Here is a 14206-nt window from a genome sequence, read left to right on the forward strand (position 1 = left end):
TAAGCCTGACGTTGTTGGAAATCTGGTCAAATAGGCTGTTAGGGATAGAGAACAAACCCTAAAAGTATGGTTCAGATGTGATGGTCAAATCCTAAGATAGTAGATAGTCACGAAAATAGCAGGTTGCCAAATTGTCAAAAACTTGAAAATAAAGTAGAAATATATTAGTGTTGATTTGGGGAGAAAAAATGATTTATGTCTAAACTTGAAGCAAGCCTCTCTATTTATAATGAAAATAAAACCCTAAAGGGCTTAAGGGTTCGTAACACCCCTAAAACCCATTAAAAAATGATCCATTATTACAACACTCCCCCGCAAGTTGGTGCATGGATGTCACACATGCCCAACTGGCAAATAGAATAAAAATCTTTACTACTAAGTCCCTTTGTAAGAATATCTACTAATTGATCTTCATTTCTCACTAAAGGAATGCATATGAGGCCTTACTCCAACTTCCCCTTGATAAAATGCTTGTCAATCTCACATGTTTGGTGCGATCATGTTGGACTGGATTATGTGCGATGGTGATGGTTGGCTTATTGTCACAATACAATAGCATCGGCAACTGAATAGACATACACAAATCTTGAAGGAGATCTCGTAGTGAAAGCAACTGACAAATACCATGCGCCATTGCTCGGAACTCAGCTTCTGCACTAGATCTGGCCACAACTAACTGCTTCTTACTATGCCATGTAACCAGGTTGCCACCAACAAATGTACAGTAGCCAGTAGTAGAATGACGATCGTCTGGAGAGCCTGCCCAATTGGCATCAGTATACACCTTGACCCTCATATGATCAGAAGGGTAGAATAAGATACCATTCCTAGGGACTGTTTTCAAATACCAAAGAATGCAAAACACAACTTCCATACGAGAAGAGTAAGGATCATATATATATTGACTCACTAGGCTAATTGCATGAACCATGTCTGGTCGAGTGTGAGATAAATAGATGAGTCTTCCAACTAGCCTTTGATATCGGCACTTATTGATGAGTTCACCTTCCTTGCTTTTGAGATGGGAATTTGCCTCAATAGGTGTATTTGAAGGTTTACACCCTAACATGCCAGTCTCAGAGAGAAGGTCCAAGGAATAAATTTTTGCAGAGAAAGAACAGTACCCTTGGTAGACCATGCCACCTTAATCCCAAGAAACTACTTCGGCTTCCCAAGGTCTTTAATCTCAAATTCCTTACCAAGGTATGCCTTGGGCTTAGAGATCTCATCTATATCATTTCCAGTAACAACAATGTCATCCGCATATACAATCAAGATAGTTTCCTAATCACCCACCCTTTTAATATGCAGGGTGTGATCAGCATTAATTTGAGTGAAGCTAGTTGCTATCATAGCCTTGTGGAACCGATCAAACCACACCCTGAGAGATTGCTTCAATCTGTAAAGATATTTTTTCAGTTTGCACACCTTGCCTTGGGTTTCCAGACTAAAGTAGCTTGGTGAATGTCCATATACACTTCCTCCGTCAGTTCACTATGAAGAAATGCATTTTTGATATCCAGTTGTTGTAGCTCCCGACCAAGGTTCACTGCACAGGAGATAATAACTCTGACTGTGTTCATTTTAGAAACAGGGGCAAAAGTCTCCTGGTAGTTGACCCATAAGTCTGAGTGAAACCTTTGGCAACCAACCTTGCTTTGTGCCTATCTACAGTCCCATCAGCATTTTGTTTTACTGTAAACACCCATTTTCTGCCAATTGGTCGCTTCTGTAGTGGGAGAGTAACTAAGTCCCATGTGCCATTCTTGTGAAGGGTCCTCATCTCCTCACTTATTGCATCCTTCCATTTAGGCTCTGCAATTTCCAGTTTCCAGGTTTGAGGAATGGAAATAGAAAACAAGGAAAACACAAAAGCACGATAGGAGGGAGATAGAGCATTATAGGACACAACATTTGGTATAGGGTGCTGAGTATAGGTCCTACTACCTTTTCTATGGGCAATAGGAACATCAAGAAACAGATCAAAAGTAAAGGGAAAGGAGATGCATGGGAGAAGAGACACATGATCAGAGGGCAACTGTCGAGGAGCAGTGGTAGTGTCATTTCTCCTTTTCTTGCGAGTGAACACTTGAAACTCCTAGTCGCGAACTTGTAACTTCTGTTGAACTAGTGGCTTCCCCTTGTATAGGATGTTCCTGAGTCTCAATAACACCGGTATAATGTTCTCCCTTATTTTCTTGTCCCAAAGTCACACCAATGTCATCATTTCCTCCCTTGTCCATTGGAATGAGTGGAGGACCATCTAAAGAAGGAATTAAGACAACAGCTTCACATCTAGAAGACTCCCCCTGAAGAGGTGAGTAGTATGCCTCAGTCTCATGGAAGATCACATCCATGGAAACGAAAATTTGCCTTCTAAGGGGGGTGATAGCACCTGTAGGCCTTCTAAGTTGGAGAATAACAAATAGAAATACACTTGAGACCCCTAAGATCAAGCTTGCCAAGTACATGATGATTTTGAACAAAGAAGACCGAGCCAAACACCTTAGGAGGAACAACAAGCTAGAGAACCAGTAAGCATCTCCATGGGATCATTGACCTGTGGAAACAGAACTTGCTGGAACAAGCTCAAGACCTCGGCCTGATTGGCTTGAGAGGACTTATTGCGACCATGGCCCTTGCAGGAAGCAGGGCGGCCATGAAGTTTCTAACAAAAGTCCTTGGTATGATGCTCCTTGCCGCTATGGTCAAACTTGATAGGTTCCCGCTCTGAAGAAGCATGATCACTAGAGTGGGTAGACGCACCTTTGGGCTGTGTAGTAGAACCAGAAACCAAGGCAGACCGTTTCTGAGAAGTGAGATGCAACATAGCATGACGACGACTACCCTCCAATTGGATCAGGTAATAAGCCTGCTCCAAAGTAGGGAAAGGATCACGGCTAAAACCTGAGCATGAAGCTGACCATACTAAACATTGAGGGTAGCCAAAAATTAATAGACCTGAAACTTCTCTTCTCGCTTCTGAAACTGGGTAGCATTAGCAGTACATGTAGCCTGAAAGGCGTCATAAAAATCCAATTCCTGCCACAAACTTCTAGCCCAAAATTCATGAAGCTTCTTACACAATTCATAAACTTGAGCATCATTACCAACCTGGTAATATGTGTCCTGATCAGCCTTCCAAATCTGGGCTGCAGTATCCAACAACAAATAACCTTTAGCAATATAGGTTTGCATTTGGTTAAGTAGAAACGACATCACTAATGAGTTATCAGAGCTCCACTCTCTCTGTAGACCACCAGCAGCAGTAGGCTTCGCCATTTCACCTATAATATATCAAGATACCCATAGGAATCGATAGAAAGGTAACAGGAACGTGGACATCAGATAATTGCTCTCATCTAGGTGTAAAGAGCTCACAGGGAATGAAGGGAAAGACTGATGAGTCCCAAGACTAGTCCCTTCAGATCCAGTTGATGCGTCGGTAATTTCAGACACCACTCAGTAAATGCATGCAGAGAAGATGACAGGTGGCTATAAGAAACCACAAACCATAAAGGTATCGAATTGTATACAGCAACACCAACAAGGTTAAGGAATAAAAACCCTGAGGCAAAAAAATCGATTAGGGAGAAAACCCTCAAAAACGATTTTTTGAGAAAAACCGGATATATTCTTGAAAAATGGCTAACACAAACCACAGATCATGAGGACAGAAATGACATGCAGTAACATCAATGAGAAACTATGCATCAAACAGGGATATGAAACTCTGACATAAAAAATCGATGTAAAGAAGAATGGCTCTCTCAGATCATTGGAAAGAAGGGATCTGAGAGCCCAAAGAAGAAAGAGAGACTAGTGGAGAGGCCTTGGTAGTTTAAGAAGCTACCACCGGGAGGGGCGAAGCAGTGGTGGGTGGCGGTAGAAGCAGAAAAACAAGAGAGAGAGAGAGAGAGAGAGATGGGTCCCTAGAGCGTGGATCCCCAAAGGGATTTTGGCTCTAATACCATGTTTGATTATGGGGAATGAATTGGTCTGTCTACTCTGACAGCCCTCTTTATTTATAATAAGTGAAAGAGGTACAAGTCACAAGTATGCCCTGATAGTACAGAAATACCCTTATACCCATATTACAACACTTTTTTTAGATTAATCATTGGTTTCCAGAGCTGGTTGATGCGGATCCGAGTTCCAAAAGTCAGAATCGAATCCCTTATCCGAGTTCCAAAAGTCAGAATCGCATCGCTTAGGGCCCACTTAAACACTCAATAAAACAAAGACAACACCCAATAACAATTGTATTGAAATAAAGCTTAAACTAAATGGCAGAATTGTAATTAAGCTGAAGTTTCCAATTAAGGTGGCAGTTTTGTAAATAAATAGAGAATGGCAATTTTGGAAATAAAAATAGTAGTGGGGTTAAACTGAAATAAACCCAAGAATAATGGCAGTTTTGTAAATAATTAACAGAATGGCAATTTTGTAATTAACTGGAACTTAACCAAGGGAAGCAAAAGAAAATGACTTGAGTGGAGAGCAAACGAATGGCCAAGGACAAAACAGGAATTTAAACTAAAATAAGGACAAATCAGGTTAAACATAAAAGGTAGGGGCACTTTAGGAAATAAGTGAGAAAAGACTTAAGACACTCACTTAAAGAGGTTATCTTCAACCTCACGACACCCATCACAGGGGCGGTAGAACCAGGGAAACGAAAGGGAGGGAGAGCTCCTTTAACACTTCACGATTTGGCCTGAATTTTCAGACGAAGGCTACCAACCCTATGACCTCTTGATTCCGGCAGATAGGGCCCTCAAACTGCAAGCGACCTAGACATCTGTACCTGGAACTCAGTTCAGCGCAAGACCCAAAACCAGATCTGATTTTTGTCTTTGATTCTCACTTAGGAATATCAACTGGAGCCAAAACTCTGGATTTTCAGTCGCCTTCAGGTGGAGAACCACCACTCAAAATCTCAAGGGGAAAGGAAGGGGATCAAAGAATATCTGACCACTCCTCTCAACCTGTATTGTCACTAGTTGGAGGAACCAAACAGAAAAAAAAAAGGTTGTAACAGATCGATGGGGAAGGGAGAAGAATATAGAAGAGATAAAGAGAGAAGAGAAATATCAAAAGAGAGATGGGAAAAAATTCAGAGAAAGAAGAAAGGGGAATCGGCAGCCATGGTTCTCATACTAAAACTCTTAATCAAAATATATATTCTTCAAAATCTAGAACTGAGTTCTTCTCTATTACATGACTAATATAAAGGAAAAATCAAATAATTAAGGGAAACTATTCTAAAATTAGAAGCTAGGTAATTTAAAAAGAAATTAATTCTAAACAATAGAAAATCAAATCAAAAGATATTTCTTTCCTAAGTCCATTGTGCAACTGTATCAGCTCTCCCGGTCTTAAAAGAACTCGACTCTATCGAGTTAGGTCGTGCTCCCAAGATACCCTTGTAAGTTGCTCGTTGATGAGGTGGTACGTATCTTAAAGCAGAAAATGGGAACATAGCACCAAGAGGAGGGAGAGTAGGCTGACGTGTCACTGGAGCTGGAGTCAGTTGACGACGTGGCATATCTGATAATGCATGTGGCCTCATTAAGTACATACGACCTCCTTGCTTCACCTTGATGGTGTTCCGTGTGCCATCATAGAGAATGCCTGCATGTCGCTGCCAAGGTCGTCCTAGAAGAATGTCGCAGTGTGCCAATGGGGTAACCAAACAGGTGACATGGTACTGTATCAGCCCAAACTGTAAGTGTACTCGAACAACTGCAGTGGCCTCTTCTCGAGCTGTGGGTCCAAAACCTCGCACATGAATCTTCTTGAAAAGCTGCTTCTGTGGAAGGTTGTGTGCTCGAACAAATTCAGCAGATATGAAGTTTGCTTTTACCCCAGTATCAACAACTGCATGAACATCAGTATGGTCGGAGCTATGCAGGAGAGTACCCTTCTGTCTGAAGAGAGGAGTCTTATCAACTAGTCTATTCGAAAAGGGTGAAAGGTTAGTTGAATGAGCTTCTACATCCTCATCTTCATCATCGATAATATCATCGTCCTCGAGGGGATAAGGATATAAATGAGATTCATCTTCACTCTTCTCTGTCGGCTGCTTCTCTGCTACGTTCACAGAACGAGTCTTGTTGGGACACTTGTTGGAATAGTGACCCTTCTTGTCACAATTATGGCATATGATATTCTTCACCCCAACACTATCCTTGTTGAACTCTGACCTTTTTTCTTCAACTCTGCGAGCTTCAGGCTTCTTTTCCTCCATACGTGGTGGAGGTCTATAAACTGAAGAAGTCTTGAGCATACCCGTCCAATAAATGGACTTCTCTTCAGCTGTCTTGGCATGAGCTGCTGCCACATCAACAGACCTGAAATCAGTGTTAGCCAACTCAAGTCAAATCTCAGTACTTAGCCCACTGATATATCGCATCACCCGTTGCTGGTCTGTCTCCTGAAGTCGACACCTTGATGGCAGTTTGTGGAATTCGAGGGTGTAGGAATCCACATCTTTGTTCCCTTGTTGCAAGTTAAGTAATTTATGGAATATTACCTTTTCATAATTAAGAGGAATAAATTTTTCAGTCAGGATCTGCTTCATGACCTCCCAATTGGTAACGGGTCCAAGTCTTCTGACAAACCTTCCATGGATTACATCATCCCACCATGAACATGCATACCCAATAAACTTGGTGATGATTAGTTCACACTTCTTCACGTCTGGAAGAGACTTATACGCAAAAATTCTCTCCACTTTGGTAAGCCAGTCAAGAAATTCCTCAGGTCCCTTTTCACCACTAAACTCTGGAACCTCAACTTTGATGCCATAATCTCTGTCAGAAAATTTCCGGGTAATATCCTGGGGAACAACTGGATCAAGTTGCTGCCTCTGAGGTGTATCTTCGATCCGTAAAGTGTTGAGCTGAGGAGGTAATGTAGAGGATCCTTCTTCAGCTCGCTTGTCGGACCTCTTCATAAAGGCAATCATCTCTTCCATAAATTTGTCAAACTTGGCTTCAGTCCTCTCAAGCCTAGCATCAGTATTCCGTTGGTTCTCGGCTAACTCACGATACAATTTGTGCAACTCAGCATTGGTGATGTGATTTGCCATGGTTAGAAAATTGCAGGAAAATTTCCTCTGATACCACTTGATGCGGATCCGAGTTCCAAAAGTCGGAATCGAATCACTTAGGGCCCACTTAAACACTCAATAAAACAAAGGCAACAACCAATACCAATTGTATTGAAATAAAGCTTCAACTAAATGGCAGAATTGTAATTAAGCTGAAGTTTCCAATGAAAGTGGCAATTTTGTAAATAAATAGAGAATGGCAATTTTGGAAATAAAAATAGTAGTGGGGTTAAATTGAAATAAAACCAAGAATAATGGCAGTTCTGTAAATAATTAACAGAATGGAAATTTTGTAATTAACTGGAACTTAACCAAGGGAAGCAAAAGAAAATGACTTGAGTGGAGAGCAAACGTATGGCCAAGGGCAAACTAGGAATTTAAACTAAAATAAGGACAAATCAGGTTAAACATAAGAGGTAGGGGCACTTTAGGAAATAAGTGAGAAAAGACTTAAGACACTCACTTAAAGAGGTTATCTTCAACCTCACGACACCCATCACAGGGGCGGTAGAACTAGGGAAACGAAAGGGAGGGAGAGCTCCTTTAACACTTCACGATTTGGCCTGAATTTTCAGACGAAGGCTACCAACCCTATGACCTCTTGATTCCGGCAGATAGGGCCCTCAAACTGCAAGCGACCTGGACATCTGTACCTGCAACTCAGTTAAGCGCAAGACCTAGAACCAGATCTGATTTTTGTCTTCGATTCTCACTTAGGAATATCAACTGGAACCAAAACTTTGGATTTTCAGTCGCCTTCAGGTGGAGAACCACCACTCAAAATATCAAGGGGAAAGGAAGGGGATCAAAGAATATCTGACCACTCCTCTCAACCTGTATTGTCACTAGTTGGAGGAACCGAATAGAAAAAAAAAAAGGTTGTAACAAATCGATGGTGAAGGGAGAAGAATATAGAAGAGATAAAGAGAGAAGAGAAATATCAGAAGAGAGAGATGGGAAAAAATTCAGAGAAAGAAGAAAGGGGAATCGGTAGCCATGGTTCTCATACCAAAACTCTTAATCAAAATTTCTATTCTTCAAAATCTAAAACTGAGTTCTTCTCTATTACATGACTAATATAAAGGAAAAATCAAACAATTAATGGAAACTACTTGAAAATGGACACTATTCTAAAATTAGAAGCTAGCTAATTTAAAAAGAAATTAATTCTAAACAATAGAAAATCAAATCAAAAGATATTTCTTTCCTAAGTCCATCGTGCAACTGCATCACTGGTACTTGTTGATTGAGCAGGGTTGAGTGAAACAATCCATCACCTCAATTTTCAGGTCTAACAGTGGCCATATGAGAGAGGTCTTTCATTTGAAATCATCTTCTCTTCCGTAGGTTTGATGGCCTTTATTGTGAGCTTGAAGAAGAAGATGGTGAGGATCTTTTATTTGTCACCATACCATCCCCTTTCCATGAATACCCCTCCCCTTTATCCTTATTCGACACTTATCCTTATTTTGTGTTATTACCTAGTCTGTCCTGAAATTATAATTTATAATACCTTTTATGTCCTCTCTCCTTTATCTACCAAGTAAACACTTGGAAATTCTGATTTAATACAAAAATTCCCATTCCCTTCTAGTGCTGACCTTTGATCAATCGAGTGGGCCCATAGCGAGCCCATATGGGTACCTTGACCCCGAGATTGCACCAATTAAAAGGTGGTTGTTCACTTTGCTGCCTCTGAATTCATCGCAGAACGTTATCAGACTGGGGTTTTTTTTTTCTTCCCTTTGTGAATTGCATTGGTTTAAATGTGTTAAATGAACTTTTTAATGTATCAGACAAGATCTAGTTCTGCTTTTAGGCTCCAAAGTCCTTATTTGTGCTGTACTTGATGTTATCAACGTTTAGTTCATGCTACTGTAGCTTTTGGTTCTCTTATATATGACTTGAGAGTATGGGTTTGTTTTAAGTGTATTGCTTCTGTCTTCTTTATTGTGAATTGATTGCTTTTAATTTGATGAGATTGAATGTAATCCCCAGACTTTGTTCCAGAGTAATGACCTCTTTGCCCTGTTCTTGGATGAAACAATGATGTACTCCACCGCAATATTTAAGGTTCCCCTCACCTCCTTGTGAAAATTTTTTTTTACATAATATATGGAATCAATTTTATCAGTTGTTTTTTCATTTTAGGAGCAGATCCTAATTTTATAATACTTGTTTTCATGTGCAAAATCGTCCAATAGGAGGAGAATGAAGACTTGAAGACTGCACAGATAAGGAAAATCTCTCTTCTGATTGAAAAAGTAAGTTTCTCTAAAACAACCTTATTGAATAATCTTTGGAATACTTCTGCCACATGATTTTTTATTTTGTTGACTCTTTATAAATATATCCAGGCCAGAATTGATGAAAAGCATGAAATTCTTGAAATTGGATGTGGCTGGGGAACCTTAGCCATTGAAGTCGTCAAACAAACAGGATGCAAGTATACTGGAATTACCCTGTCCAAAGAGCAACTAAAATTTGCGGAAAGGAAAGTACAAGAAGCAGGGCTTCAGGTCCTAATTTTTTTTCAAGTCAGTTGTGTTATGAAAAATAAAATATTAATTTTTTTTCTTTCACATATTGAGAAATTCTGCAATGATGTTTTCCTGCGACTCCATTATAATTTATTTGCCTTAGCATGGTAGTGGCAATATTATCACTTCAGAATTTCTGAAAATGTGAAGAAACATACACCAAAAATTACTCCAGGAATGAAATTATTGTTGTCTAATATTTTCAATTTATATGGAAATAATGTCAATTCATATCATTTTTATCCTTATGATACCAGTCAAGCAGCACATGTTTACTAATAGTTTTAACGAAACTGAATAGAGTTCTTGTCTAGGCTGTTTGCATCAATGTTGCAACTTGAAATGCTGAAAGATGTCTTGTATTTAAAGGATTTGTTGTTTCATTAGAGGTATAATTTACACATTGTCAATTATACTTTTTTTTCGTTGATCCCTAGTTGCATTTATTTCTCCTACTGTCGTATATGCAAGCATGATTTTGTACATGCTAGTTATGCTTCACAAAAATCCCAGTTGTTGTGTATCACATTATTTATCAATCTCTTTTTCCTCTTTCAAATTAGTACAGAACTAAAAATACAGTCAAATCCATCTGAATTTGGGACCTACTTTACTTCTTAATATTGGGCAAGGACAGGCTTCCAAATCCTTTATGGGAACCCATTTGGGTTTCTCAACCTGACCTACTTGCCCTACCCTTTGCAAGTTCTATATGCCACTCATGTACAAGACATGATTTTGTTAGAGAGGAATATCTCCTACTTGTCAAGATTCAAGTAATTTCTATCTCTACTTTCAGGAAAACATAAGATTCCTTCTATGTGATTACCGGCAATTGCCTGACTCCTGCAAGTATGACAGAATTATATCATGGTGAGTTCCTCGTCAACTCCAATATATATATATATATATATATATTTATATATATTGGCTAAACAACTCCAATATCAATCAGTGTTTAACATGCACTTATTGTTATTTCCTGACTTTAATCTTGACAGTGAGATGATTGAAGCGGTTGGCCATGAATTCATGGAGGAATTTTTTGGCTGTTGTGAGTCGGTGTTGGCTGAAGATGGTCTTCTTGTTCTACAGGTTAACTGCATTTTGTTAATTACACCCTAGATCTTAGTGATGTACCACTGGTTTAGCTTGTAGTTTCAGCCCAATGGATGCAACTCTTTTTCAGTAGAAGTATTCTTCTCCTCCACTCAGTTTCTTTCATTTATTCTCTTTAATTTATCCGTAAGTGGAACCAAAGGTGTTGGCCCATTGGCCAGAGGGCTGTCATTCACCATTGTTGATCTTTATGCAGTTTACATCAATGCCTGATGAACGGTATGATGAGTACAGAAGAAGCTCGGATTTTATCAAAGAATATATTTTCCCTGGTGCATGTGTCCCTTCTTTGAGTAGAGTAACATCAGCAATGGCATCAGCATCTAGGCTAAGGTGAAAATTAGTGCTACCATCAAATTGTCAGACTTGCATCGATCTCATCCTTATCTTTGTGACAACTATACCAATATGTTGAAGTATTTAATGCAGTGTGGAGCACGTGGAAAATATAGGAATACATTTCTATCAAACTTTGAAATGTTGGAAGAAGAATTTCATGGCAAATCAGAGGTATGAACAATAACCATGCAGCACTTATATTCACTTCAACAACTGACCTCAATTTTTATCGGAAACTTCTCATGATTCATGAGGCCTATATGTATGTTATGTGCATACAGTTACGCTCTTATGTATCATGTTCTGTAATTACTGTGTACATATTTTAGTACATGAAGAGCTTATAAGAGAGTTAAATGGCTGTAGCACTCTTGATCAAAATAAAGTTTTCATTTTCATCTCAGATCATTATCAAAACAGCATACCCCCTAACTATTACTTACGGGCTGCTACCATGGACATTATTATTTACCTTTTTTGGAAATTATGGACCAAATGAGTTCTGAAAATTCTGGTTCTGATGGGGAAATTTCCTGTAATTTAGCCGACCCCATTTAGTTAGGATAAGGCTTTGTTGTTGTTGTTGTTGTATATACCATTAAAATTTGAGGAAAATGTATATTATGCATTCTTTATAGGTTTATTTATGGATATGTCATGCAAATGAAACCATTAATACTCTAAAGAAAATGAATTACATTCAAGGTCAAGGTTTCTTTTGTTCCAATTCACAAACCCATGAAATATAACCCCAAAAGCTCGAGCTGTTAAGTGAGGGCAACAAAATTGTATACTAATACATAAAAACACCCCTCGCACGTGCAGGCCCACACACACAAACATCTCTGCACGTGACACCATCACGTGGTGGCGTTTTTTACACATGGCACCAATGGGGCCAAAGCATAGGGGCACAACAATTGTTTCATTGCAAGGATCACAATTACAATGAGTCACTGAAGATGGGGTATAATTCACATGGATGCTTTTGGGGCAAAACCTGATTTTTAGTTTTTTTTTTAACGTATTTGTTTTCTAGTCTTGTATTGGATTAATGTTGATGGAATATGACTGCATCAGAATCTCTGAATTTTCCTGCTTCTCCATTAAAGAATTCTGATATTTCAATTCTCATACTTGCATTTTTACATAGAGAGAAAGTCACTAGAATAAATTATAAGATCGTCTTCTATTTCTCTGACCTCTGTTGATCAAGATTCTGATGTTTAGATTGTGATCTTTCCTAAATTATTTAAATTCTTGCATAACCTAGTAATGATGAGAGAAACTCCCGGATGCTATATAAATATTGGAAAATAGAATTCCGGCTATTTCATTTACATGTTTTCATCTTAACCAAATGTATGGTCTTGTTAATGTAGTGTTTGCTTCTGATGTTGTGCTACTTTTAACTATTTTATGTTTCCAGTAAAATTTGCTCATTGGGATTTGATGAGAAGTTCATCCGAACATGGGAATATTATTTTGACTATTGTGCTGCTGGTTTTAAATCACGTACACTGGGAAATTATCAGGTAATAATCTCGACTTGCACACAATTGCTTTTTGTTACTTCCAATTGAGTAACTTCCACTGGCCTGCATATTGTTGAAAGAGAAATGTTGAGTAAGTTTTCTGAAAGTAACTTTATACTTCAGCCTGGCTAGAAAAACTTTAAGCCATTAAATTCAAAGAATTTATTGAGCTGGTCCTTGGCTATTAATAAATGGAGAAAAGTGCTGTAAACTAATTTGTCACTCTCCCATAGTGTGAACTTAACACTCACATTAATCTGAGCAGTAATAGTTTGAGCCTCATATGACATTTATTATACAAGTCACCGACATGAGAACTTATAGACATACCAAAACGGTGTAGCAAGAGAATTTCACTTTCTAGAGGATGATCAGTTATCTTATTCAGTAGTCTTAGTCTGTCAAGAATTCAACAATGTACAGACTACAGATTTCTTTTCTTTTCTTTTGGAGAGTTAGTGGGGAGTCTGTAGGTAGGTGAAGATAGGTTTCAGACCAGGTCTGGGGTATGAACACCTTCATTAACTTGACCTAAAATAGTGGGTTGGCATCTTCATATACTGTTTCAGATAAATTTGTCTCTCTCTCTCTCTCTCTCTCTCTATTCATTCGTTTACCCTAGTATAAGTTGAAATAATAGCTAAAGAAGTTGCAGCTAACTAGTTATGCCAAACATGGGGCATTAAACTATAGAAATAAGATGAAAACATATCTTTACCCAGCCACCAAATTTGTCAACCATTGGAAAAACCAGAACTTAATGCAATTTTTTCTGACTCTCAAACTGCAGATGGTTTTCTCACGTCCAGGCAACCTTACGGCATTCAGCGATCCATACAGAGGATTCCCATCAGCATACTAAAAATCTTCAGGGTGGTTCATATGATCTCCAGCTATTATATAGGAAAATATGTGACTTAAATTTCGTAGAATGAACTTATATGCATGGCTGATACTTGATTACTTATAGATAACAACTTATGATGAATAAGGGTATGACTTCTCTTCACCATGATATTTGTTAGAAGATGAGCAACCGAACGCTTACTTTTTTACTTGTGATAAAAGAGCTTTGAATCTTTTTTCCCAAAAAATAAATGAATAATAATTTTGATTTCAAGCTGAGTTATCCAAGAATCGGTCATACTTGATCAGAATCAGCCGACTAGGTCTAACTCGGTCAGACTTTGTGTGCATAGAATTGGGTTACGGTTAATTTCAAGTTGATTTAGCCAATTCTGATCTGAGTGTTAAAACCATGGCATGAACTGTTTTAACAACAGACACATATGATACAGTGGTACTGCATATTAAGAGAGTTGTGAAAAAAGCTATGAACTCGCAGAACATCTTATTAGGTTGAGTGTTAACCCTTTTTTTTGTGGAGATTATTTGGTAGAAATATTTGGTCTTGTAATATGATAAATGTAGTAGAAGCAATAATTCACATTTCTTGGTTAAAGATCTTATAGATACTTACCATTGCTTACCATTTCAATGATCTAAGATATAGGTTAATATTATGTTTTAAAGAAGTCTAAAACCTCACCAAAAAAAAA

At 38.4% G+C, this 14206-nt stretch overlaps 1 protein-coding gene across 1 annotated transcript in view; it reads left to right on the plus strand.

Moving 5' to 3' along the window:
• Window positions 1-14206, plus strand: part of LOC122092215 — a 68252-nt gene that overhangs the window by 20749 nt on the left and 33297 nt on the right. Inside the window, exons 15-23 of the mRNA XM_042662555.1 lie at window positions 9125-9187; window positions 9319-9378; window positions 9472-9633; window positions 10454-10527; window positions 10656-10749; window positions 10970-11106; window positions 11203-11283; window positions 12542-12647; window positions 13438-13500. Of these exons, the coding sequence (XP_042518489.1) occupies window positions 9125-9187; window positions 9319-9378; window positions 9472-9633; window positions 10454-10527; window positions 10656-10749; window positions 10970-11106; window positions 11203-11283; window positions 12542-12647; window positions 13438-13500 (840 nt within the window). The remainder of the gene's footprint in view (window positions 1-9124; window positions 9188-9318; window positions 9379-9471; window positions 9634-10453; window positions 10528-10655; window positions 10750-10969; window positions 11107-11202; window positions 11284-12541; window positions 12648-13437; window positions 13501-14206) is intronic.

This window comes from Macadamia integrifolia, chromosome 10 (genome assembly GCF_013358625.1).
Source record: "Macadamia integrifolia cultivar HAES 741 chromosome 10, SCU_Mint_v3, whole genome shotgun sequence".
Taxonomy (NCBI): domain Eukaryota; kingdom Viridiplantae; phylum Streptophyta; class Magnoliopsida; order Proteales; family Proteaceae; genus Macadamia; species Macadamia integrifolia.